Consider the following 24536-nt stretch of genomic DNA (forward strand, 5'->3'; position numbering starts at 1 on the left):
TGGTTATATCTTTATTCTGGGTTAATTTTCTCATCCCACAAGTGCATTATCATTCCTTAATTAACGTCCTTTTATTCCTGACTAATTCCTGGTTATGTGCTTAGCAGGTATCATTGTCCTTACACGCTGTTCAGAATCCTTATATTACCTGATGGTGATTATGTACATTTTCCTATATAAAGGTGTAATAACAAATCTCTATATGTCTCACAGTGCTATACGATGTACTATGTGTGTTATGTTTTAGTAAGTAGTGTATAGCCATTTTCACATATGAACTCCGGAAAAAGTGCGGAAAATCAGGTCCGCAACTTGTCCGGAATTGCCCTTTCACACATGTAGCACGCAACAGGAGATTGTCAGTGACAGACGCGTCCTCGCCTACAGGAAATACTCCGCTTTGGTTTAAGTGAGGGGCGGCGCCTAGGTAGAGCGTGCAGGAGGCAGAACATGACGCAAAAAGTACGCTGCAGAAATCGCAGTAGCTGTAATCGAAAATGCCTACTGCATACTGTGTACTGCATACTACACAAGTATATAATGTATACTGCATGCTATTCTTCAGTGTAGTACCCAGTATGTGACCATTAATAATTACATTTAGAGTTTAGAAACGTCCAGATTTCCTCGTTGTATTTTCCAGTTAGACGCTGCTTGCATTTTCAGAAGTGAAAAGTGTTGACGAGTTCACGAAAAGCATTCGCGAGTTGAAGTGTTTTCTTTTCAATATCTTACCTTTCGGTGGTATGGGCACATAATGTGGCACGGAGGAGGAGAAGGTGAACATAACTATTGTACTTTTGGGTAGCCTATAAAAAAATCACACATATCCATCCAAATGGTGCTACCGGTACACATAATTTATTATTAATTATACATTTATTATAACAGGGAGGTAAGTTTTTGTTGTTCGCTATGTAATGTTAGGTCACCAGTTCACCTATCTCACTATACCTATCACTATTACTTAGCTATAGCTTAGCTAGCTACTAACCAGATAATAAACTACTAACCAATGTTATTAATCATCGTAAGAGACAAGTTTTGGCAGTATAGCTATAGCTAACTATCTATTTAATGATCATTGGACTCAGAATAGCATGTATTTGGATGTATCCGCAATGTCAACAAAGCAGTGGAAAGCTATGTACAGGCAGGCGGAAAAGAGTACGAGGCAGATGTTTGTATTCTTCCGGTTTCACGTCAGTTGCATGACAGAAACGTCATCAACACGCCCACTCGCTCGCGGTGGATTCTCCAGAACGTTGCCTGCTCTGTTCACATATGGGCTCGCTCCGACATGAGGCGGACTTTTTACTAGGGAGCTGGCAGAACAAAGTCCGTCACATGTCCGGTATGACTTATTCGGACATTTGCGTTCACACATGCAGCTCCTCTGGCTAAGGGCCGGATACATTCTGGCTTTCAGTGCATGTGTGAAAGTTGCTTATGAGGTACAGCCAGGGCCGGTACTATGGATGTGCTTATGGGTGCATTTCACCCCTAGGCGGACCTCAGTACACCCCCAGTAGTCTCCTTATACCCCAATGTCTAAGTAGTAGCCTATTTATTACGCTTTTTTTGAGATATGATGTTTTGTGCCCAAAGTCCATAAAGGACTTTGGAAGTAGTGACCTGAGTTATCCTGCCACGTTGTAGACACCCAAACCAACACACACACACACAAAGTTATTTCTGATCTATGTTCCAGAGGCCTTTGATTTCGTTATCGCTATGCCAATCTGAAAGGACCACATGACAGAGCTCCATTCATTGCTCAGTTGTTATAATAACATGGTGTCAGATTCTGTTGCATAAATAGGATAAATAATCGCTTTCATCTCTTTATTCATACAGGTGCCGCTCAGCATTTCGCGCATTCACGAAAACCCCCACGTGTCTTCTGTGCCACCTCTCGCCCTTTGTGTTTCGATTAGGATGGGGCACTTCCTGCTTCTGCTCCCGTTGCGACCCATCTTCCAAGGTATTGCGGATGGACATGGGAAGTTGATCATGATAATTGAATCGCGAAGGAGCGATGCGGTGCTGTGTGTAAAAATACATGCTGCATAGGTGATAATTGCAAATAGCAGGTCTTAACACAGGTAGAAATGTCACGTTGACTAATTAAGCAGACCTGCATAAATCATAGGTACAGTTAGGCCTACAGAATGTATTCCTGAGTCGCTACTCCACCTACTGGTGTGATTCTGTCAATGTAGAGTAACTGAATTGTTACATCTCAAGATGAACAAAACCGTTTTCATTGATGTTTAAGTATCTGTTTATATTACGTTATATTTAGCCCCTTGGCATCTCTTGTTCTGAGTGATATACAAAGCTAAAGAAGTAAGCCTATGTATCGTAAGAACATATAAGCGTCATCACATGCACAAAACAACAGACACATCATGTCAATCATGCCACCATACAGCACCATAATAACCACGGTCATACTGAATACAGTAAAAAAGTAAACATTTGCAATTAAATCTAAAGTAATATACAAAAAAAAATGTTTATATGCTCTAATTAGGCATGCAACTATAGTAACTAATTGCATTCTGAATCCGAAGAGATGGCAGCTAATTAGAAGTCTTCAAGAAAGTTAAAACAGACAAAAAATTTTAAGATTCGCTCTTGCTTTTCATGACTGCTTCAACTGTTTAAACTGACAACAGCATCCAAATGTTTCTCAGAGAAATAGCTCACTGACTCATTCGAAGCGTAAACAAACAGCAGTTTGGAGTTTGACACGGTATTGCTAGGGTGAAATTGTGGTGTCAGGGGTCACGAAGCCCCTCGGAATGATTCATTTGTAGTCAGGAAAACCATCCAAATTGAAAGAATTCCTCATTGGATTTTACGTTCACCTGGAAAGGCATTTGAGCTTTAGTTGTCTAATACGCGATCACTAAAATCGTGTGCCTTACGTTCAGAGAAGGTGAGCGCGATAAAACACAAATTCTGCTGCCCGAAAAACCCGCGAATATCAGTGCTGGACAGAGCTATGTACAAGCCTATACTAACCATAACCCTAATCCTTTACAGCACAAGTACTGTAAAAACAGATTGTAAAAAAATGGAAGATACCATCACAGTAGTCTAAATATTATTATCATCATCGTCATCTTCACCCCACATTCGGCATTTAAGTTCTCAAACTTTTTAAACTTTATTATCCAGATTAGGCCTATGTTTCATGGATGGCCATTGGGTTTCATGTAGCTAAAAATAAAAAATAATGACGGAAACCTTGTTTAAAGGTGAAAATTCAAATATGTTATGTCTTCTAATGTTATTCAGACAATATTGGCTTTTGGGAACCATTAATATGGAAATTTGAGACAAACATGACTATACCGAATGAATTGTGAGGTCACTGTGTAATCATTGTCTGGTTTTGCAAATCCAAAGATTTTAATATGGTGAGGGGCGAGATTGAGGCTTTATCCAGCAATATGTCTACTTGGGGGAATTGAATTTAGGATCAGGCCTGACCCAGTTCTGAACTAAATAACCACTGCAAACTCAGATATAGTGATAACTCGTCTGCCTGACTTGCAGTAAGACGGTGGTATTGGAGTGCACATATAATTGGCTGTCAGTGTTATACTTTCTGACCTTGACTGGTGTATGTGTGAGGAGTAGGTAAACAATGGGATTTTGATTAACAGGTATCAAGGAATTAGTGGATGTAAACAACAGCACTAACATGGGTTGTTTCTACCATAAGCCTGATGTTGCTGTGGATCCCACACAGTTTTCCCCTGGTCCTTGAAAATCCTTGAAAACATATAAGGGCTGAATGTCAAGGGAGGGTCCTGGAAAAGGATCATATATCTCACTGCTCAGAAGTCACAGGAAATAATCCACATCTAGAAGCACTGATGTTAATGTCCGGAGTTCCTCCCGACATGACCGCGCTGCACTCCCTGGGAGAGCGAGGGGGCTCGGGATGGAATAATTGGTAATTGACGGTGTTCGCTGCCTGGTGTGTGCTCCGCACCTGTTGCCTGTCTGTGTGTAATTTTCGCTGGGACTATTTAGGCAGGTGAGTGGGAGTAACACGCCAGAGACGCTAACGGAGGCTATCACACGGGATTTTAGCGTGGAGCCAGGTTTTTTTGATTTCTTTTTTTGAACGTGCCGGCACGGCTGAGTTTAGGGTTTATTTTGGTTTGCTGTTTTTTTTTTCTTTGAGCTCTGGGAGTCGCGACCCAGAGCGGGTTTTGAGTTTGTTTTGTTTAATTTCTTTCGGTTTTTGCTTTGGTGTGCGAGATGCGCGAGTGTGTTTGTGTGTTTTAGGCGGCTTCAGAAGAGCGGCGACCGAAGGGGCTCTAGCGGTGAATCCCTGAGGGAGCGGGGAAAACAACGCTTGGTTCCGGACGCAGCCGGGGCCGAAGGGAGCCCCCACCCCGTGGAAGCGCGTGCTGGGGAGGTGATCCCCTAGCTGGAAGGGAGGTGGCACCGCGAAACCTTGAGAGAGTGCGTGGGTCACCAGCACGGGGTGGAGAGGGAGGGCTGACCGGCTGCTGTTCTGTGTCTCCCTCAGTGCGATCCCGCGGAGCCGGCGGAGTTACTACCGGGGAGAAGACGTGGGTCGCCGCCGGAGCCGCCAGCCCCCGCAGGAGTGACGCGGGGGCCTTGTCTGGAGTTTATTTAATTTCTTTTTTGTTTTTTTGGGACGTAGGCGAAGCCCGGCAGTGTGGCGCGGGCTGAGCTACGTCCCCCCTTATATTTTCGTTTCATTTTTGTACGTGTGTGGTGTGCGTGCGTGCGTGTGAGGAGCCTCCCCCACAGCGGCAGCACTTCCCCCTCGACAGTGAGATTGAGTAGTCTTCTCTCTCCCGGCGTCCAAGTGGGCGGGGACGCCAGATCACGGGTGTGTGCAGTGAGGCTAAGTGTGTGTGTGGGGATTCTGTTTTTTCTTTTTCTTTTCTTCTTTTGGTGTGAGCGGCCGGGTAGCGTTCCCGCCTGTTTGTAGCTGGGGAGGGCAGACAGGGGTGGATAGAAGGATAGGGGGAAGGGCTTCGCTGGGAGAGGGATAGCGGCGTCTCAGATTTTATGAATTGCCTTGTTAAATTTTGTGTTTTTTTTTAAAAGAATAAAGAGTTGCTCCTACTCACCTTGTCCTGGCATTCTTGTGGCGGGCGGATCCCTAGGAGGGCGAACTACCTGGGCATAGTGTCACTCCTGACACTAACAAATTTGGCGTAGTCGGCAGGATCCGCCTTGTCACAAGAATGGATGAGCGGGGAGGAGCAGGTGCGGCGTTTCCGCCGGGTGGTGTCACCGTCCCCTGGTTTATGTGCGCGCCCTGGGTCCCTAAGTTCTCCGGGGAGGAAGGCGCGGTCAGATATGGGGAGTGGCGGGCACAGGTTCAGGCTATGCTCCGGGCACAAGGGCTCACAGAGGAACAAAGGGTTGACTTTCTGATGGGGGCCCTGGAGGGACGTGCCCGCCGGGAGGTGCTGCTTGTGCCGGTGGAGCAGCGCAACACGGTCGCCCTTCTGTGGGCCATGCTGGAGGAGCTGTTTGCCCGCCCCACACCGCTACCCGTGGTTCGCCAGAACTTCTTCCAGTGTGCGCAGGAGCGGGAGGAGGGTTTGGATGGGTACCTCCTTCGGCTACGGGAGGTGCACGCCAAATGGCGGGCCCGGGAGCCGGCGGTGGATGGTGACAGCCTGGTGTTGCGGGACCAGTTTCTGCTTGGCCTGCGGAGGGGCCCCCTTAAACAGGAACTGCAGAGGCAGGTGAGGCGGCAGCCTGCGCTCACTTTCCAGCAGGTGAGTCGTGAGGCCCGCGAGCTTGAGCTGGAGTCCCAGGGGGGGGACGGGGCAATGTGCTGTGCTTCTCGTTCGCAGGAACCTCGGCTGCCGGCTGTTCCGCTCCAGGCAGGGGACCTGGAGTGCTGGAAGGACGAGGTGCGGGCTGAAATGCGGCAGGAGCTCCAAGAACAGGTGGCCGCACTGGGCAAAGCACTGATCGCAGAGCTTCGACAGCAGTGGCCGCAGGCTCCAGCCACCCCGCCCATAGAGGAACGGGAGCCCCAGGCCCGTGGCCCGGAGAGCCGTTGCTCTGCCAGGCAGGGTCGGGGGCCGGCGCGGTTTCAGTGGGACGCTGATGGCCAGCCCATTTGTGTTGCATGTGGGCAGTCCGGGCATGTGCAGCGCCACTGTCTCAAGCGTGCGCCGTTAAACTCCCAACCCCGTCCGCGGTAGGGCACGCGGGCGGGGTACAAGGGGACACTGGCGAGGACTGCCCTGAGCGTGTAGCGGTCCTGGGGCCATGCCCCCAGGTGGAGGTGGAGGTAGGTGGGGTTAAGGTGCCGTGTCTCTTGGACACGGGCTCACAGGTCACCCTGATGAGTGAGGGGTTTTTCAGGAAGTGGTTTGGGGGCCTTCCTGAGCGGGACACGGGTGCTCTGCAGTGGTTGTCCCTGCGGGCAGCCAATGGGCTAGACATACCCTTTGTGGGGTATGTGGTTTTCGATTTTGTAGTCGGGGGGGTCCGCATCCCTGATAAGGGCGTTATTGTAGTAGAGGACCATTGTTTAGGGTCAGATAGCGTCCTGTTGGGGATGAACATCATCTCCCAGTGTTGGGAAGAGGTGATGAGGGGTGTACAGCCTGGTGCCCTAACCTTTTCTGCCTCTCAGCAGGGCCGTGCTCGGCGGGCCTGGGAGCGGGCTTTTGCCCTGTGCCGCCGGGCCCAGGTGCAGGCCCTCTCCCCGAAACGTGGAACGCTGCGGCTGGGTCGGAGCGACGACACTGAAGTGCCGGCCGGCTCCGAGGTGGTGCAGTGGGTCCGCGTGGAGGGGGGTGAACACCTAGAGGGCCTGCCCTGCCTGTTGGAGGGGCTCGAGGAAGGTGGTGAGTGGCAGGTGGCCCGGGCCGTGGTTCGGCCACGGGGGGGCAAGGTTCCCCTCCGTGTGATGAATGTGCACCCCCATCCCTTGACCTTACCCCGACGACGCCCCTTGGCAACCCTGTCCTGTCTTGACCCCTCGCAGATTCAGGGTGAGTGCGATGTGGTGCTGCGGAGCCCCCGCCCCGGGGAGGTAGAGGTGACTGTGGGGACCGTCCAGGCCCCTTTGGGGGTGGGGAGTCCATTGTCCCCGCCGGAACTAGAGGGACTCACAGGGGAGCAGCACCGTCAGGCACAGGAGCTGCTGCAGAAGTGGGCGGGGGTGTTCGCAGCCCACGAGGAGGACTTCGGGTGTACCGACGCGGTGTATCACCGCATCCCGACCGGTAATGCTCCACCCAGCCGTGAGAGGTATCGCCCTCTTCCCCCTGGCCTTTATTCCGAGCTGCGGGTTCTGTTGCAGGGGATGCTAGAGAGTGGGGTGATCACCGAGAGTTCCAGCCCCTGGGCAGCCCCCGTGGTCCTTGTGAAAAAGAAGGACGGCGCGTGGCGATTCTGTGTTGATTACCGCCGCCTGAATGCCGTTACCCACAAGGACGCCCACCCTCTGCCCCGCATCGAGGAGTCGTTGGCGGGGATGAGGCGGGCAGAGTGGTATTCCACTCTCGACCTGGCCAGTGGGTATTGGCAGGTGGCGGTGGATCCACGGGACCGCGAAAAGACCGCGTTTGCCACCCCCGTTGGTTTATATCAGTTTGAGCGGATGGCGTTTGGGCTATGTAATGCCCCGGCTACCTTCCAACGCCTCATGCAGCGGTGCTTGGGTGACCTGCTGCATGACTCTCTGCTGATATATCTTGATGATGTTGTGGTTTTTTCCTCAGATTTTTCCACCCACCTGAGGCACTTGGAGGCGGTGTTTGAGCGCCTGGGGCGCTTTGGGCTCAAGCTCCAGCCTCAGAAGTGCAAGTTGCTGAGGAAGGAGGTGCGATATCTGGGGCACATCGTCAGTCGGGCGGGGGTAGCCACGGATCCGGAGAAAACGGCTGCAGTGCGGGACTGGCCGGCCCCTGAGACTGTGCGGCAGGTAAGGGCGTTTCTCGGGTTTGCCGGCTACTATCGGCGGTTCATCCCCGCTTTCGCTAAGATCGCGGCTCCCCTGCATCGGTTGCTGGTGGGTACGGCAGCTCGGGGTAGGCGCACACAGCGGGTGGAGTGGGGCCCCGAGTGCCAGCGCGCCTTCGAGGAGTTGAAGGCTGCCCTGCTCTCCGCCCCAGTCCTAGCCTATGCTGACTTCTCGTTGCCCTTCCGGGTATATACGGATGCCAGTATGGACGGGCTGGGGGCTGTGTTGTCGCAGGTTCAGGAGGGTAAGGAGAGGGTGATTGCCTATGCCAGCCGGAGCCTGCACCCTGCGGAGAGGAATGACCAGAACTACAGCGCCTTCAAGCTGGAGCTGCTGGCACTGAAGTGGGCCGTGACCGAGAAATTTAAGGACTATCTCTGGGGCGCAAAGGTCACGGTCTTCACTGACCACAACCCCTTAGTATACTTGGGGACGGCGCGCCTTGGGGCGACCGAGCAGCGGTGGGTGGCACAGTTGGCCAGCTATGATCTGGAGGTAAAGTACCGCCCTGGGTCCCGCAATGCTAATGCGGACACCCTGTCTCGGTTGCCTGGGGAGGAGGTGGTTGTGGCGCAGGTGGCTTTGGATGCCGCAGCTGAGGGTGCGTGGGACTGGGCGTCCTTACAGCAGAGGGATGAGCATCTGCGGGCTCTGGCGGCGCGGCTTGAGAGCGGGGAGCCCCCTCGGCGGGAGGAGCGGAGGAAGGCCTCACCCGAGGAAGGTAGGTGGTGGAGGGAATGGGAGCGGCTCCATTTACGAGGGGGGGTCCTTTGCCGCCGGGTGCAGGACGGGGCTGCTGGGGAGCCGTTGTGGCAGGTGCTGGTGCCCTGGGGCGAGGCCCAGGGTGTCTGGCAGCGGTACCATCAGGCCCTGGGTCACTTGTGCGCCAACAAGCTGGAGACTGCCTTACGCCGGCGGTTTTACTGGCCGGGTCTGGGGGCGGACGTGCGGCGTTGGACGGCAGATTGTGGCCAGTGTGTGGTGGCCAAGGCCGGCCCGGAGGTAAGGGCCCCCCTTGTCCCTCTTTCCACCTCCTACCCCTTAGAGGTGGTGGCCATGGACCACCTTGCGCTGGGGCGCCCGGGCTACCCGTACCCCTACCTGCTCGTGCTGACGGATTTGTTCTCGAAGTACGGGTGGGCGGTGCCTGTCAGGGACCAGTCGGCGACGACCACGGTCAAGGCACTATGGGGTGCGGTGATACAGCACTGGGGCTGCCCTGAGCGACTCCTCTCTGACCGGGGGGCGGCGTTCGAGTCCTCCATGGTCGCGGCTTTCTGTGAGCTGTACGGATGCACAAAGATCCGCACCACCCCCTACCATCCCCAGGGCAATGGGGCCTGCGAGCGGTTTAATCAGACACTGCTGTCTCTCCTAGGCTCATTGCGAGAGGATGAGCAGTCCCGTTGGCCGGAGCGCCTGCCGGCCCTGTTGCAGGCCTATAACAACTCGGTCCATAGCAGCACAGGGTATGCCCCGCATTTTGTCCTGACAGGGCGCCACGCCCGGTTGCCGGTGGACCTGGCCCTCAACGTGCCGCCCCCCGAGCGGCGATGGACCCTGGAGGGATGGGTGAAGGATCACCATCGGACCCTGCTACGGGTGTACCAGCGGGTGCTGGAGGGGGTGCGGCGCCAACAGGGCCGGGACAAGGAGAGGTATGATCGGCGAGTCCGGGACCTCCCCTTGCTGCCTGGTGACCGGGTGTTGGTGCGGAACTTCCGGCGGCGGGAGCATGGTAAGTTGGCCCCTCGTTGGAGCCCCAGACCGTTTGTTGTGCTGCGCCAGGTCGATCCGGAGAAGCCGGTGTATGTGGTCCGCCCGGAGGCCGGTGGTGAGGAACGGACCCTACACCGGAATAACCTGCGCACCTGCCCGGTGGGCGACGTTCAGGGGGGCCCCCCTGTGGAAGAGACCCGCCGGGTGGCCGAGCCGGAGGAGCGAGGTCGGGCATGGGGGTGGAACCCGGTGTGGGTCCCGGCCCGGAACCCTGGAGTGGTGCCCGCTGCTCCCCTAGAGGAACAGGAGCAGGAGGCAGTGGCAGGGCCTCCTGCACAGCCGGAAGATGCGTCCCTTCGTCGCTCCTCCCGTGAGACGAGGGGCCAGCCCCCGCGCCGGTACATTGAGGAGGTGTAGTCGGGGGCGACTACCCATAAAGCGGGGGGGAAATCTGTCAGGAGTTCCTCCCGACATGACCGCGCTGCACTCCCTGGGAGAGCGAGGGGGCTCGGGATGGAATAATTGGTAATTGACGGTGTTCGCTGCCTGGTGTGTGCTCCGCACCTGTTGCCTGTCTGTGTGTAATTTTCGCTGGGACTATTTAGGCAGGTGAGTGGGAGTAACACGCCAGAGACGCTAACGGAGGCTATCACACGGGATTTTAGCGTGGAGCCAGGTTTTTTTGATTTCTTTTTTTGAACGTGCTGGCACGGCTGAGTTTAGGGTTTATTTTGGTTTGCTGTTTTTTTTTCTTTGAGCTCTGGGAGTCGCGACCCAGAGCGGGTTTTGAGTTTGTTTTGTTTAATTTCTTTCGGTTTTTGCTTTGGTGTGCGAGATGCGCGAGTGTGTTTGTGTGTTTTAGGCGGCTTCAGAAGAGCGGCGACCGAAGGGGCTCTAGCGGTGAATCCCTGAGGGAGCGGGGAAAACAACGCTTGGTTCCGGACGCAGCCGGGGCCGAAGGGAGCCCCCACCCCGTGGAAGCGCGTGCTGGGGAGGTGATCCCCTAGCTGGAAGGGAGGTGGCACCGCGAAACCTTGAGAGAGTGCGTGGGTCACCAGCACGGGGTGGAGAGGGAGGGCTGACCGGCTGCTGTTCTGTGTCTCCCTCAGTGCGATCCCGCGGAGCCGGCGGAGTTACTACCGGGGAGAAGACGTGGGTCGCCGCCGGAGCCGCCAGCCCCCGCAGGAGTGACGCGGGGGCCTTGTCTGGAGTTTATTTAATTTCTTTTTTGTTTTTTTGGGACGTAGGCGAAGCCCGGCAGTGTGGCGCGGGCTGAGCTACGTCCCCCCTTATATTTTCGTTTCATTTTTGTACGTGTGTGGTGTGCGTGCGTGTGTGTGCGTGCGTGTGAGGAGCCTCCCCCACAGCGGCAGCACTTCCCCCTCGACAGTGAGATTGAGTAGTCTTCTCTCTCCCGGCGTCCAAGTGGGCGGGGACGCCAGATCACGGGTGTGTGCAGTGAGGCTAAGTGTGTGTGTGGGGATTCTTTTTTTTCTTTTTCTTTTCTTCTTTTGGTGTGAGCGGCCGGGTAGCGTTCCCGCCTGTTTGTAGCCGGGGAGGGCAGACAGGGGTGGATAGAAGGATAGGGGGAAGGGCTTCGCTGGGAGAGGGATAGCGGCGTCTCAGATTTTATGAATTGCCTTGTTAAATTTTGTGTTTTTTTTTAAAAGAATAAAGAGTTGCTCCTACTCACCTTGTCCTGGCATTCTTGTGGCGGGCGGATCCCTAGGAGGGCGAACTACCTGGGCATAGTGTCACTCCTGACATTAATTTTCTTTTTCTACTACCATACACCAATCATGTCAACTCAATAGCTGAGGATAACCAAGGATAGAAATAGCCTTGAAGTGAAACTGAGAGGGCAGTTTTACCCGTGAACTGGGTTCAGAAGCTTGCTGTCACAGTGGTGTGTTGGTCAGAGCACAGGAGTCAGGTTTCTGGTTCAGAGCTTTATTGAGGGGGTGCAGGTGTATGTGGTTGTCAGGATGTGTGAGTGTGTGTGGTTTCATATGCAAGGATGCACACAACAACACAACAATCTGTCCTCAAGAGGCTAAGGTTGCTGTCGCAGTGGGGTGTCGTCAAGATACAGGAGTCAGGTTTCCGGTTCAGAACTTTTTTGAGGGATTTGCGTGGTGTGGAGTGTGTGGGGCACGTGTGTGTGTGTGTGTGTGTGTGTGTGTGTGTGTGAGAGTCCACCTTACAGAGTGTTTGTTGGTATTTGGTTGTGTTTGGTTGTGTGTTGTGTGTTTGGTTGAATGTGTTGTGTGTGTGAGCAAAACAAATACCTCGGGATTTAAAGTATTTTTGGCTACGATTCTCAAGTTCTGTCTACAACTGAGACTACCTCTTAATTAGTTAATGTGCATGGACGTTACAAACGATTATATTCTTCTGAATATATGTCACGTAGTTAGTTTTATATCATTGTCTTGCCTTCATAATGGTACACAGCTAACATTGAAAACTTGTCTCATTTTATTTAGCGATAATTAAAAAACTGCGGTGACAATGCAATATTTTACTTAGGTTAGATGAGAGCGTTGTTGGTAAGCTTACGCAACTAAGCTCTGTTTGAACTAATCGTGACGTGACTTGTGTCAAAGTAAAGGATTACATACTAACATGTGTCATTGAAAACTGCTGTGCAACATGTATTAGTGAAAGCATTAATGAAATTATGGTATCTTGTTATTGAAATAAACGTTCATTTCTAAGTCCTCCCAATTGAACCATTTCATCAGATGATAGGCACACAGAGAGGGCCAGTAAAGAGACAGACAGGGCCCGTAAAAACGTTATGGATTTTTTGACGGTCCACCGGCCCACCGATGCGGCTGCCCACCGGGATTTGTCCAGGTATACCCCATGGCCAGTACACCACTGGTGTGAACAAACAGAGGCAACCGAAGGGATTTTAGAGATGATTTTACCCTGCCATACATCAGTGAAGTAGACTAGGTGGTAAAATGTTTTCCCATCCACAGGTGTATTCACATATCCTGAGACCCAGCTAGAGGCAGTTTATTCAAATTAAGGAGGACCTGAAGGAAGGAACTGCAAGTGAGCTACCACTGATTTGCAATAAAAATATTCACTGAAAATCATGCATTTGCACTCAACGGCATCAAAAGTTATGGAAGAGGCATGGCTGGGAGTTATGGTCACACTACAGACCTATCTGAAATTTGTCAGTATTGGTTTGTATTCTAACTGACTTACAAACATGCACACACACACACACACACACACACACAAATACACACAACCACACATATGTGCACACATGCCATCAATGTTAACTCAAGTATACCCACACTCAAATATAATTTTTTCACTTCAGAAACATACCTGATGAGGAATGCCAGATGTAGCACTTTTAACAGCTGTCCCCAGAGGTATAAACTGTGGGCCTTTGTCTGTGATACAGACAGTTTAATATTACAGTAACCTAATGGGCATTCCAATCCATAGTGAGTATGTAACTTATTTGTTTTTTACCCATTTAAACAGCTGGATTAAGGCCATTAGTGCCCCTTTCCCAATGGTACATCCGCAGCACTCCACAGGGGAAGTGAACCCTGTCACTTACTACTACCGCACATAGCTGTATTAATACATGTGATACTTTCCTGTGACCTTTTAAAAGGATTCTATTTGTACAACCTATGGTCATCATGGGAACATGGGGTATACATTGAGGCTGAGTCACATGGTGTTGCCTTGTACTGCCTGAGAGATGTGTACATGTGTCCCATGTTTTTATGCCATACATGCATTTTACAGTGCATCATGTAGAAAAGAGCCACATTCCTTAGTCCCTGTTTGTGCACACAACCCCCACCTCTCACAGACCCTTTGTTTATGACTCAGTCTGAATCTTCCCAAGCCGGTCCTGCTGCTCCCCTTATCAGCAGGACCCCCACAGGTAACAAAAGGCAGAGGCACACCCCCAAAGACAGCCCCCAGGTCACCATTTGCCCTCTGACCTGTCCATACCCTTGGGCCACCAATGGGAACCCCAACAGGACAAAGGATTTTGGACAATACTCACAAACAAACACTCTGTAAGGTGGACTCTCTCTCTCTCTCTCTCTCTCTCTCTCTCTCACACACACACACACACGCACCACACACACTCCAAACCACGCAAATCCCTCAAAAAAGTTCTGAACCGGAAACCTGACTCCTGTATCCTGATGACATCCCACTGCAACAGCAACCTTAGCCTCAACCTAGCGCACCAGTGAACCTGCCCCCTCAGTTTCACATCATGTCTGATCTCCCTGTCTGATGAGAAAGTTCACTTTTTTATAAGTGCCTGGAGATGACTTTTCAAAGCTCTGGTGGAATCCATCTAAGCCTTTCACCTTTTAAATCTGCACACTTCTGTGTGTTCTTAAAATGGACAATACTTGACCCAAACATCAAGATGTAGGTCGTTCATAGCATACTGTACCCCTATGACAGAGAGTAGCATTTGAGTTACATTTTTCATAGATGCAAGTTAGAGGCTTTGCTTCTTATAGGACAGTATTATGTTTAGACATGACAAGGCTTGAAATTTTCTTAAACATTTTTGGAGAGGAACAAGGGATCATATTATTTTGTGCACTAAAAATATAAATATAAACCAACACCTGCAAAGCCCCCACCCCCACCGCTCAATAGCAAGCCTGGTGCAGGTTACAGTCAGATTTTTCATGGGAAATCACAGGACACAAACATCCAGGATCTAATAACTTCCCAAGAAAAGTACTGGGGACACTGGCAATTCCATTTGGTCTAGTGACCAGTACTTTTCCAATGCAGAGAGACTTTGCAAATAATGAATCTGTTATGAACCAATTTTTCTATTTAGACAACTTATGGAACTGGTTAGACGAGACACAATTGCAATTGCTTTATCCACTTTTGTCTGTTCTCACAACCTTTTTCATGAATTTCAAATGAAACAAAAACTGATAAGAGATGTTGCACCTTTTTATTTGCAACAGAACTCAAACTACACTTCATGTCATATGACAGGGAAGAAGAGAAGGCACACCCAATAGGTAGCCATCTGTGTTCACTGCTTGTTCTAATCAGTTAATTGTGCTGTATTTTTTAAAATGCCAGTCTGAAAGCAAAGAACCCCACAGTGGATTGCATGTATTTTAAGGCAACATCCATGAGAACATTTTTCTCTTTATTGGGAAAATATGAGGCGTTAATGGTGCGGGAGGATTTGCTAGTGTCTGATCCCCATTTCCAGTCATGGACACAAAGCCATCTGTGACGACAGTGCCCCGAGGGATCATTTGTGTGCTTAGACCTTAGTATCGCCCATCCTTTGAGGATTAGAGTCTGGCGAACATGCCTGCCCGTATGTTCCAGCAACGAGGAAGTGATTCGAAGCACCATCATAACTGTCCACCAGGGTCAGGGCGAGATTATGAAGTGCACTCAGCAACTATGACTCAGAGCACACATCACACATATACTCATCATTTCGATCGTGTTTCTAGTTTCTGGGATTTCCAGTGACCAAACTGACTAGCTAATGTTTCATATGCATCTTCATGTCTTTCATCTTTTGTAATAGTTCACTATATAAAATAATGTTTTAATAAAAACTGATTCAATTACCCCTCGCCCCCCCGTATTGCAATTTTGGTTATTCACGTGTCGCATCCAGCTGTGCCTGATCCCTCCTGTTGTTATAACCTGTACCTCAGTTGAATATTCTATTGTTTTCTTTGTCGCCCTCTGTTGATTAAACCGAGCACACGTAGCTTTCGGGAGAGGCAGTCATAGTCACTGTAAATGCCCTTTGCGCACAATGTACATAATTAAATGTTCATAGCTGATAAGAACTTTGACAAGGATACAATACTTGCTATGTCATATAAATGTTAAAATATTTATTTTGTCATGCATTTTCAGTTTCCAGATACAATGTAAAGGTTGGCAACAAAGCACATAGTAATCGGAACGGTACATGTACATACTATTACAAATGCCCTAGTAGGTGTTATATGGGGATGGATTATATCAATTGCATAATTACGATACGTATGTCTAAATGGTTTATTGCATGAGGTTTATTACGTGCCAAAAATGGAGAATGAACACAACCCCAGTTAATATTCATTTTTTATTTTAGCGATTGGGTACATTGAAAGATAGAGAACGATGGCATATCACTCTGTCTTTGAGGAATAATGTGATAAAAAAAATCTTTCATAATGTTAAGCGATGAGGAATTAATTCAAACAGTTATACGCTTTGAAACTTGTCCAGTAATACTCAACACAAAAGTACTAAATACCGTACCTGTAACGAAACTTTAAGGTTAATATTTTAAGCAACTAAAATAAAAAAATTTAAAACACTGTACAATATAAAAGCTGTGAATCGACGAAGAATTTCCTACAACACTAACGCAAAGTGGACAAAACTTCTACATTACTGCTGGATGTCGGTGTTTTCCTGTTAACGTAGCCGTTTCTGTCTGGGAATAAACATCATCGTCAGATCGTTATTTGTGTCCACCGGCTGTTGCGACAGGTTGTTGGTTTGTTGGATGGTGTCGAGGGTGCAGCCGTCACGGGGACAGACCGTGTACCGTGACAGCAGGGTCACGAGGATGGCTTTCATCATTACCATGGCAATGTGCTTTCCCACGCATGAGCGAGGACCGGAACCGAAGGGCTGGAAGAATCGACTTGGTACCTGTGCCGTGAGAGATTAGACCATTTGAGCTATACGATAAAATGACTTCATGTTAAACCTGTTGCATCTTGAATTTTTATTGACGCTCCACATTTTGAATGGATTAAACACGTTTTAAAGATAGAAATAGTTCGGTGATATCGCGGCATGATAATTCATCGTTGTTATAAGGATGGAACTTTAGCTGTACACGCGTAGAATATCAAAAACCAACCAATCAAACAAACAAATAAAAAAATTCCCAAAGTGTTACTCACAGTTTTCTCGAAGTTTTCTAAGCTGAATTCGTTTGGTCTGGGGAAGAACTCTGTTTTATGCATGCGTCCAATATTTAAAATAATGTTTGTTCCCTTTGACACCTTATAGCCGTCAATAACGTCATCTGCCAATGCTTTCCTCATCGTGAAGTCCACCACAGGATGAAACCTCAGAGCCTCATTGATGAAACTCTCCAAGACCCTCAAGTTCTGTAAGTCAGCGTTTTGTATAGCCCTGTCATCTGTAAACACAGTTTTAAACGGTATGAGACCATGGCAACACACTCTGAAAGAACTTCCAAAGAACTCCATTCTATTTTACAAGCAATTGGGGTTAGGTAAAAAGTAATGATTATGCGTTTATCTCGCAAGGACAGAGTTCATTGTGTTGTTTCACTTTCGTGTATTGTCGATATGAGTGAAAGATGTATTAAACACAACGGCAAGGCACTTACTTCGACTTGCCTTAGTAAATATACGGCTTTACAAACGAGTAACACACAAACATAGTGAGATATGAAATTCCTTCTGAATAGGAGTGTTTGCAAAGCAGCTGTAGTGTATGTAGTGCACAACATTGTCTCAAGAGGCTTTTCATGGATCAAATCACCAAACATGCTGAGACAATCCATCATCAACAGACTGATTTAAAGCAAAGGGCATTTTAAGAGAGGCTGAACCAATGTAATTTCTTCAGCTGAAGCAAGCGGCTCTGTTCATGTGGTGATTTGTGACATCACACTGGTTGTCCTTTTTTGGTGTCATTTGCAGCAGAGATTCAGGTGGCAGTCACCTATAACAGTGTCCAGTTCAGCCAGTATTTCCTGCTCAACGTTGGGGTTTTGTCGTAGCAGCATCAACATGAAGAATATAGTGATGGACATCGTGTCTGGGCCAGCTATCACCATCTCTAGCACGCACTGCCTCACGTTGTCCGCTGACAGCTCCCCGTGGTTCTGCGACAGACGCAGTGCACAGTCAAATCGTCGCTGCTTTTTATGGCTAACTCTTACACTGACAATATCGACATGAGAGTGAGGCTTTGGAAACCTTATTGTTGGAGGAGCTACAATATGCTGCCGACCACTGGCTCGTCTGAACCCAGTTAAAAGACAAAGCTCTGTGAGTGGTTCAAATAATTGATTCCCTACATAACGTGATGGCTCCATCCGTTCTGGGGTTCACAAGGCCTCACCCTCCCATTGTAGCCTTACAGCAGGCAGATCGCGTCTCACCTGAGCGAATATTAAGTCGGTGGTGAAGTCAATTTCGTCCAGCTTCTCTGCCTCAAGCAGTGCCTTCCGTTTTTTCTCTACGAGGCTTTCAATTGCATCCTGCAGATCCTGTCTAAAAAATAAATAAATAAAGGGAAAGCTTACAGCAAAACCAATTGGAAAACGTTTTGTAAAGAACACGAGTTGAAAAGATATTTTAAAAATAGATTCAAAATGTTATCAGTGATTTACAAAGTCTAATAAACAGCAAACATGTACGTAACCTATGATAAATGACGGTTTGAAACGGGACGTTGCCATTATGAAGGGACCATTAAGCCACAGATGAGGAATGTGTTTGGAGCTGACTTACACAGCACGCTTGTGATCCTTATACATCCACTCGTATCTGAAGAAGAAGTCAGGCTTGATAATGACTGTCTGCCAGGTTTCGAAATATTTCTCAATCTTAGCAAGGAGCTCCTTCTCTGAAACGAAAATCAAAGAAACTGTAAAGACCGCGCTCCCACGGTGTAACTACTCGCAGCAAGTACGCATGACGTCTTGCGCAGGAATGAGGCTGACCGTCCAGCGGCACCCTCAGAAAGAGTCGGTTGGAAACATCCACCACGATGCAGCGCAGTAAATTCAGGACGTCTACGTGTCCCGCGCAGTCGGTCAGCTCCTTCAGGCGGTCTAGATGGTTGTCCGTGGAGGAGACGCAGATAGCCACAGTCTTCTGCAGCCCGGGACCCGTGAGAGCTGGTGAGAGAGTGGACATTTTGAAATTCAAAGGCTTCGGACGCAAATTCCGTCTTTGGAGAGAAACGGAAGGCGTGCTTTATTTTGTTGCTCCAGCCATATTGCTCAATGACTTGACTTGTCCATTCGGGTCATTTCAGTTTAAGGCTGAACATGTCCAACCAAAATCCAATTATCACAAGTCAGTGAACACGCTCTAACGGGGAACTTGAGCTTTCGTATGAAAGTAATCCAAGGTATTCCTGAGAGATAGTTACAAAGAAATATAGAAAGGCTCTTCATTGACTTGGCATAGCCAAAAAAGAAAAAAAAATCACAGAGAGCACAAAGGCCAACCCCAAATGCCCACATGCAGAGAACCAAGTAGGCATGAGTGAGTCCACAATCCTGATATTTATATACCTGATAATTGACGAATTGTGATTTTAAAATGACAAAATTAGGGACCCATGCTCTGAAGACGGCTGTTTAAATGATTAATTATTGCTTGGAACAATACATAGACACTGACCATCCAGGAATTATGTTTGATAGCCCTGACGAATAATATATGATTTTTCCGATCAAATGCAGATTGGTATTTTCAGGCTCAACGTTCTTGTCATGACTTGTGTTTGATGTATCATAGCAATGCTCTTTTCTCTTTTCTTAATCCGAGACGGACAGGTCTGTACCTTTAGCGAAGTACGTGCGGGCTGTTTTCCACAGAGTGACGTTGCAGTTGAAGATGAGGCCCTTGTCATTCATACCGATACACCGCAGCCCTTGTTTACTGCCAAATCTAGAGGTGTACTGAGCTTTCTTCAGGACCTGGTAGACTGCAGAGGATCTGGGGAACGTCATAATAAAACACACGTTTAACAACTCGATAGTGAGAAAACAGCACGTTAAAACGTGTTAAAATGGTAGGCTACACCTTTTAATTTATCGTCCGTTTTTCCACTTTCCGAAAGTTTCTTGTTTCAGAAACTTCATGTTTCTTGTTGCAGTAAAACAGAGTGGCGTTTTGCAGTGACATTTGCTTCTCGATAACAACCACCGCATGCCATGTCCTGTGTATCAGTGACTGTGCTTGCCTGCTAAGGATGATCGTCTCCTCTCCATTTATCCACACTCTGACTATATCTCCGTATCTCTCGTTGTAATAGTTGCTGGCGGTGCCAATGCCGGTCCAGATGAATCTGCAGTAAGTCAGAATGGGGCCGATTCCCAAACAGAAGGACGGACCTGAGGCTCAACGACAGACACCGCAGATAAACCCAGGACAATTCAGCAACATAACAAAGAAACAAATTCCTTTGGAATTTAGTGAAACTTGCAAGACAGTGGTTTTCTTCTGTTTCATTCCTCAACTTTATAGCAAGTTATGGCACATATTTACACACGCTATTTCGTACTTTCATGATCTTACTTTCATGCTTTATAAAATTCCATAATTTTCACGATTGCTTAACTACTGCCTAACCGTTGCTCTAGATCACGGTATTGAAAGGATTAGTTTAGAATTTAGAATTTATGATGAAATTAATATTGTGAAAAATATGAATCAGTGCGTTAATATAACATAAGCATGAACTTCAGCCAGCGTATGTATATGCTTACACGTGCAAAAGATTCCACCCCTTTTGCTAATGAGTTTTGGCACTGCGACTTCACTTTGCATTCGATGTGACAATAAGTAAATAACAAAGGAAAGTGTGCAGCAGTGCGTTGTCTTAACGTTTCTTGGCGCTGTTGCTATGCTCGGTATTAGTGACTGACCTGGCACAGGCGATTTGTCCGATCGGCTTCTCAACGCGAGAAGCACGCAGAGAATGAAGAACAAGGTGGCCGTCGACCCGGACACCACCTTGCACGCCGTATCCGTGAGGTTGCGCGGAACCGGGATGAGGAGCTCCATCACCTCATCCTCTAGATGCACCTGTTTCATGGTGCGAAGGTCGGGTGAGAAGAGTCCTGTCGCCATGAGGGAACCTATTCAGCCGGTCTGAGCTTAGGGCTCTCATTGGCCCCATGTACACTTATATAGCGGCACGTTTGGTTAATAGACAGGTCAGGGTGATTCAAAAGTCAAAACAAAGGGGAAAGTTTTAAACAAACACGTGGATAACCTTGTTTTTTTCAGAATTTTCCAACTCACATCGCCCTTGAGCATCTTATAGCTTTGAAAAAGTTGGTGCACGATGTGAAACGTGTTACGAAAACACACGACATTAAAGTTTTCTCATTTGACCTCTTATTCGTCCTGCCAACAGCTGTTGGGTGGAGTGGGAGATATATTCATTTCTACATCAAAGCGTACAAGTTTAGCTTACTCTCTACAGTGTGCCAAACGCTTAGCAAAGAAAAAGATATTTGAACACCTGTTGTGTTTTAAAGTGCATTTATCTGCCAGCAATAAATCTCTATGTTTATATTTTTATCATTGTGCTCAAGATGTTGTACATCTCCTCAGCTGGGGCTTGGCAGTCTTCTTTGCCTGCATGACAGTATTGCAGTGTTATCTCCTTGAATGCATTATAACATTTAAAAATCCCTCAGTTGCAAATGAAAACATGGGTTACCAACTCCAGCCCATGCATTTGAGTCGTCACAATAATGTCATTCGATGAACAGAATCTTTGGGATTGTAGAAAGACATTCTTCAGGGGAAGCTAACACATGCTTTGCAATTAGTAACCATCCAGACATCGTTTTGCAATATCCTAAAAAAGCTATATGTATATTTACATGCATTTGAAAACATCACTGGTATCATCTGTAGTCTTGACATACTGTTGTCCAGTGTGTCATTGGCGGTGAGGGCAAAAAATACATATATCACATTATCAGATATCCTCTTTTATTATTTCTCTTGTTACTGACATTACAAACATTTTTTTCCTTGTCTGATGCTATAATCTGGAACTACTTGTAAGGCTGACAGGGTACGATTATATATCACAGGAGGAACAACACAGGCACAGCACAGCTACAAAACAGCCAGAACTATGGCAAACAATCATCAAAGTAAAAAAACAACCAAATTCTTGTTGAATCCTCAATGAATATTTTGGCTTTATTCATTATTAAATTTAATAATCATTTAGCTCTTACTCACCCAGCTTTCTCCTTGGCACTCTGAGGGTGCTCTGATTAGTTCAGATGCATATTTAAGGCCATCCTCTCCTTCTCTGCATTCTCTCTCCCCTCTATCCTTCCAGCTTTTGTAATAGTGTGGGAAGCTTCTAATTTAATGGTTGCTTGGATACACCTTCAAATGTGGTCTCAAATGCCATCAAATGTTCCAAATTGGCATTAAAGCCCCCTCAAGCACAACAAGTGAAGCAAAGCCTTTTTGGTGAGAGGGAAAAACCGCCAGCTGCACCCCTCACACACCCACTCACACCCCTCAAATTAAGTTGACTAAAAAATGAGGACCCAGAAGCCTGGATGTGGTGTTTCAATTTTTCTTTAGTTACCTCACCTTTGGCGCTGGGCAAATCTCCATCTAATCCATCAGCTGAAGAGGCCTTTGAAGTGCAAGTAAATAACGTGGGTCAGCTTGACCCAGCTAAATCCTTGTGGGAGGTTTTATTTGTCTCATAATTCTGAAAAACTTGCTGAGTAATGATGGAAAAAAACACAATGGCACTTAGGCTCTCAATCTACCATCTGCATCCCTTTAGAATTTTCCATGCCCAACAAGTTGCTGTTGTATGCCAGGCCAGAGTACCAATGTTGCCCATGGGAAAGAATTCCAGGTCTTGCGTTTCACTGTCCAGGTCTTCTACTTCTCCTTTCCCCACGGTGGTTAGGACTGCCTGTCCTCACATAGGTGTATGGTCTTACACACTTCCTGTACAGACTGATATTCAACTCTGTGTTCCCTCCATCTTGCGTTCTATACTATATTTAGAAAATGCCTAAATCATTTAGTAAATGTTGAAAATGACTGAAGAATGAAACATGAAACAGGTGTGGCCAAATACTTTTGTCCATATAGTGTCTGTAAGGTCATTGCACTCACAGTGGCTGGTGCAATGGAGGTCACAGTTTAATTATGTCTCAAATTTTTGTGATCACAGACAAAAAGCCGAGGGAAACACCATGCCAATTCAGTCATGTTCCGTCTCTTCTTGTCACCAGGGAAACGGACACCCTATCGCTGTCAGTGCTACAGAGTGGACTCAATCAGCTTTCTTACTTTCTTTGAGTTCTTTGAGGATGCCTTTAAAAAATAAAACAAAAACAGACACAAACTAACTGGTGCCTCCTTTCTTTTCCATTAAGATGTTTTTGATGAGGCACTTGTGATGTCCCCCAACACTTGTCAGCATGTGCCCAAATGAACACGTGTACAACACATTTATTATTTGTGGTGATAGAAAATAACACTACTTCACATAGAAAAATCTAAAGTATGCATAAAATTATCTCTGATTGCATTTTGATGGTTGCTGCTGTACAGTTTCTCTTTTATTGTGTACACCAATAGTCATCAGTGCATGTACTATAAGTCAGAAGAAAAAGGGACTATAACCAATAAAACACATGAACAGAAATATTCTTTATTCAAGAGGTGAATAATACATTACTTTCTTCCTGTCAGATATTATTTCATTTCTGACTTTTAATTTATATACATAAGATCATATTACAGTGAGAAATACCTACTAATTTTGTTGGGCTAACATGCAGATAAACTATTCTAATATGCACAGCACTGGGAAGACAAAATTATGGGTATGAAGTAGGTGGTACTATTAATGCAATCCATTTAGTCAATGAATGAGTGGCAGGTGGTTTTAAAAACTCATACTGGAGCCAATCAGGTTTCAAAGAGATCGGTTTGTCTGCCATGGAAACAAATCTTTTTGCCACTAGATGGCAGAGCAACAAGAGAAACAAGAAATTTAACACCATTTAACATTGACTTAACACTGCATGGATAGTTCTGAGGGATGTTCAATGAATGCACACTACATTTGGAAAGTAAAAGTATTTGGACACCTGACCATCACACCTGTATGAGCTTATTGGACATCCCATTCCAAAACCATGGGCATTAATATGGAGTTGTCCTGCCCTTTGCAGCTATAACAGCCTCCACTCTTCTGGGAAGGCTTTCCACAAGATTTTGGTGCGTGTCTGTAGGAATTTGTGCCCATTTGGCCAAAAGAGCATTTGTGATGTCAGGCATTCTACTTCATCCAAAAGGTGTTCAATGGGATTGAGGTCAGGGCTCTGTGCAGGCCACTGGAGTTCCTCCACACCAAACTGTCTTTATGGATGTTGCTTTGTGCACAGGAGCACAGTCATGCTGGAAGCACAGTCACGCTGGAAAGGGCCACAGGAGCACAGTCACGCTGGAAAGGGCCTTCCCCAAACTGTTGCCACAAAGTTGGAAGCATACAATTGTTTAAAATGTCTTTGTATGCTGTAGCATTAATGTTACCCTTCACTGGAACTAAGAGGCCTAGCCCAATCCCTGAAAAACAGCCCCAGACCATTGTCCCTCCTCTACCAAACTTTACAGTAGGCACTGTGCATTCCAGTAGGTATGCCAGATTCGCCCATCAGACTGCCAGATAGTGAACAGTGATTCATCACTCCAGAGAATGCGTTTCCACTGCTCCAGAGTCCAGTGGTGGCATGCTTTGCACCACTCCAGCCATTGCTTGGCATCGCACATAGTGATGTTGGGCTTGTGAGCAGCTGCTTGGCCGTGGAAAGCCATTTCATGAAGCTCCTGAGGCACAGTTCTTGTGCTGATGTTACAGCCAGAGACAGTTTGGAACTCTGTAATGAGTGATTCAACAGAGGATAGGCAGTTTTTACGTGCTACCCGCTTCAGAACTCGGCAGCCCCGCTCTGTAAGTTTGCGTGGTTTAG

The 24536-nt window shown here is 47.7% G+C and overlaps 1 protein-coding gene across 2 annotated transcripts; it reads right to left on the minus strand.

Moving 5' to 3' along the window:
* Positions 1–16171: 16171 nt before the first annotated feature.
* Positions 16172–21825, minus strand: LOC118782361 (aromatase-like). 2 transcript variants are annotated; one of them, XM_036535681.1, is made up of 9 exons: positions 20424–20592; positions 19739–19889; positions 19337–19491; positions 18486–18662; positions 18274–18388; positions 17922–18033; positions 17480–17642; positions 16687–16928; positions 16172–16429 (listed from the first exon to the last, which is right to left on the minus strand). In XM_036535681.1, exons 1-9 carry the CDS (start codon positions 20590–20592, stop codon positions 16190–16192), a joined length of 1524 nt encoding a protein of 507 aa, XP_036391574.1. In that variant the 3' UTR covers positions 16172–16189. The 2 variants fall into 2 exon arrangements, with proteins under 2 accessions (XP_036391574.1, XP_036391575.1); XM_036535682.1 differs by lacking the exons at positions 16172–16429; positions 16687–16928 and adding an exon at positions 21763–21825 and having other exon boundaries at positions 17272–17642; positions 20424–20583.
* Positions 21826–24536: the final 2711 nt, after the last annotated feature.

The sequence above is a fragment of the Megalops cyprinoides genome, chromosome 8 (genome assembly GCF_013368585.1).
Source record: "Megalops cyprinoides isolate fMegCyp1 chromosome 8, fMegCyp1.pri, whole genome shotgun sequence".
Lineage (NCBI taxonomy): Eukaryota > Metazoa > Chordata > Actinopteri > Elopiformes > Megalopidae > Megalops > Megalops cyprinoides.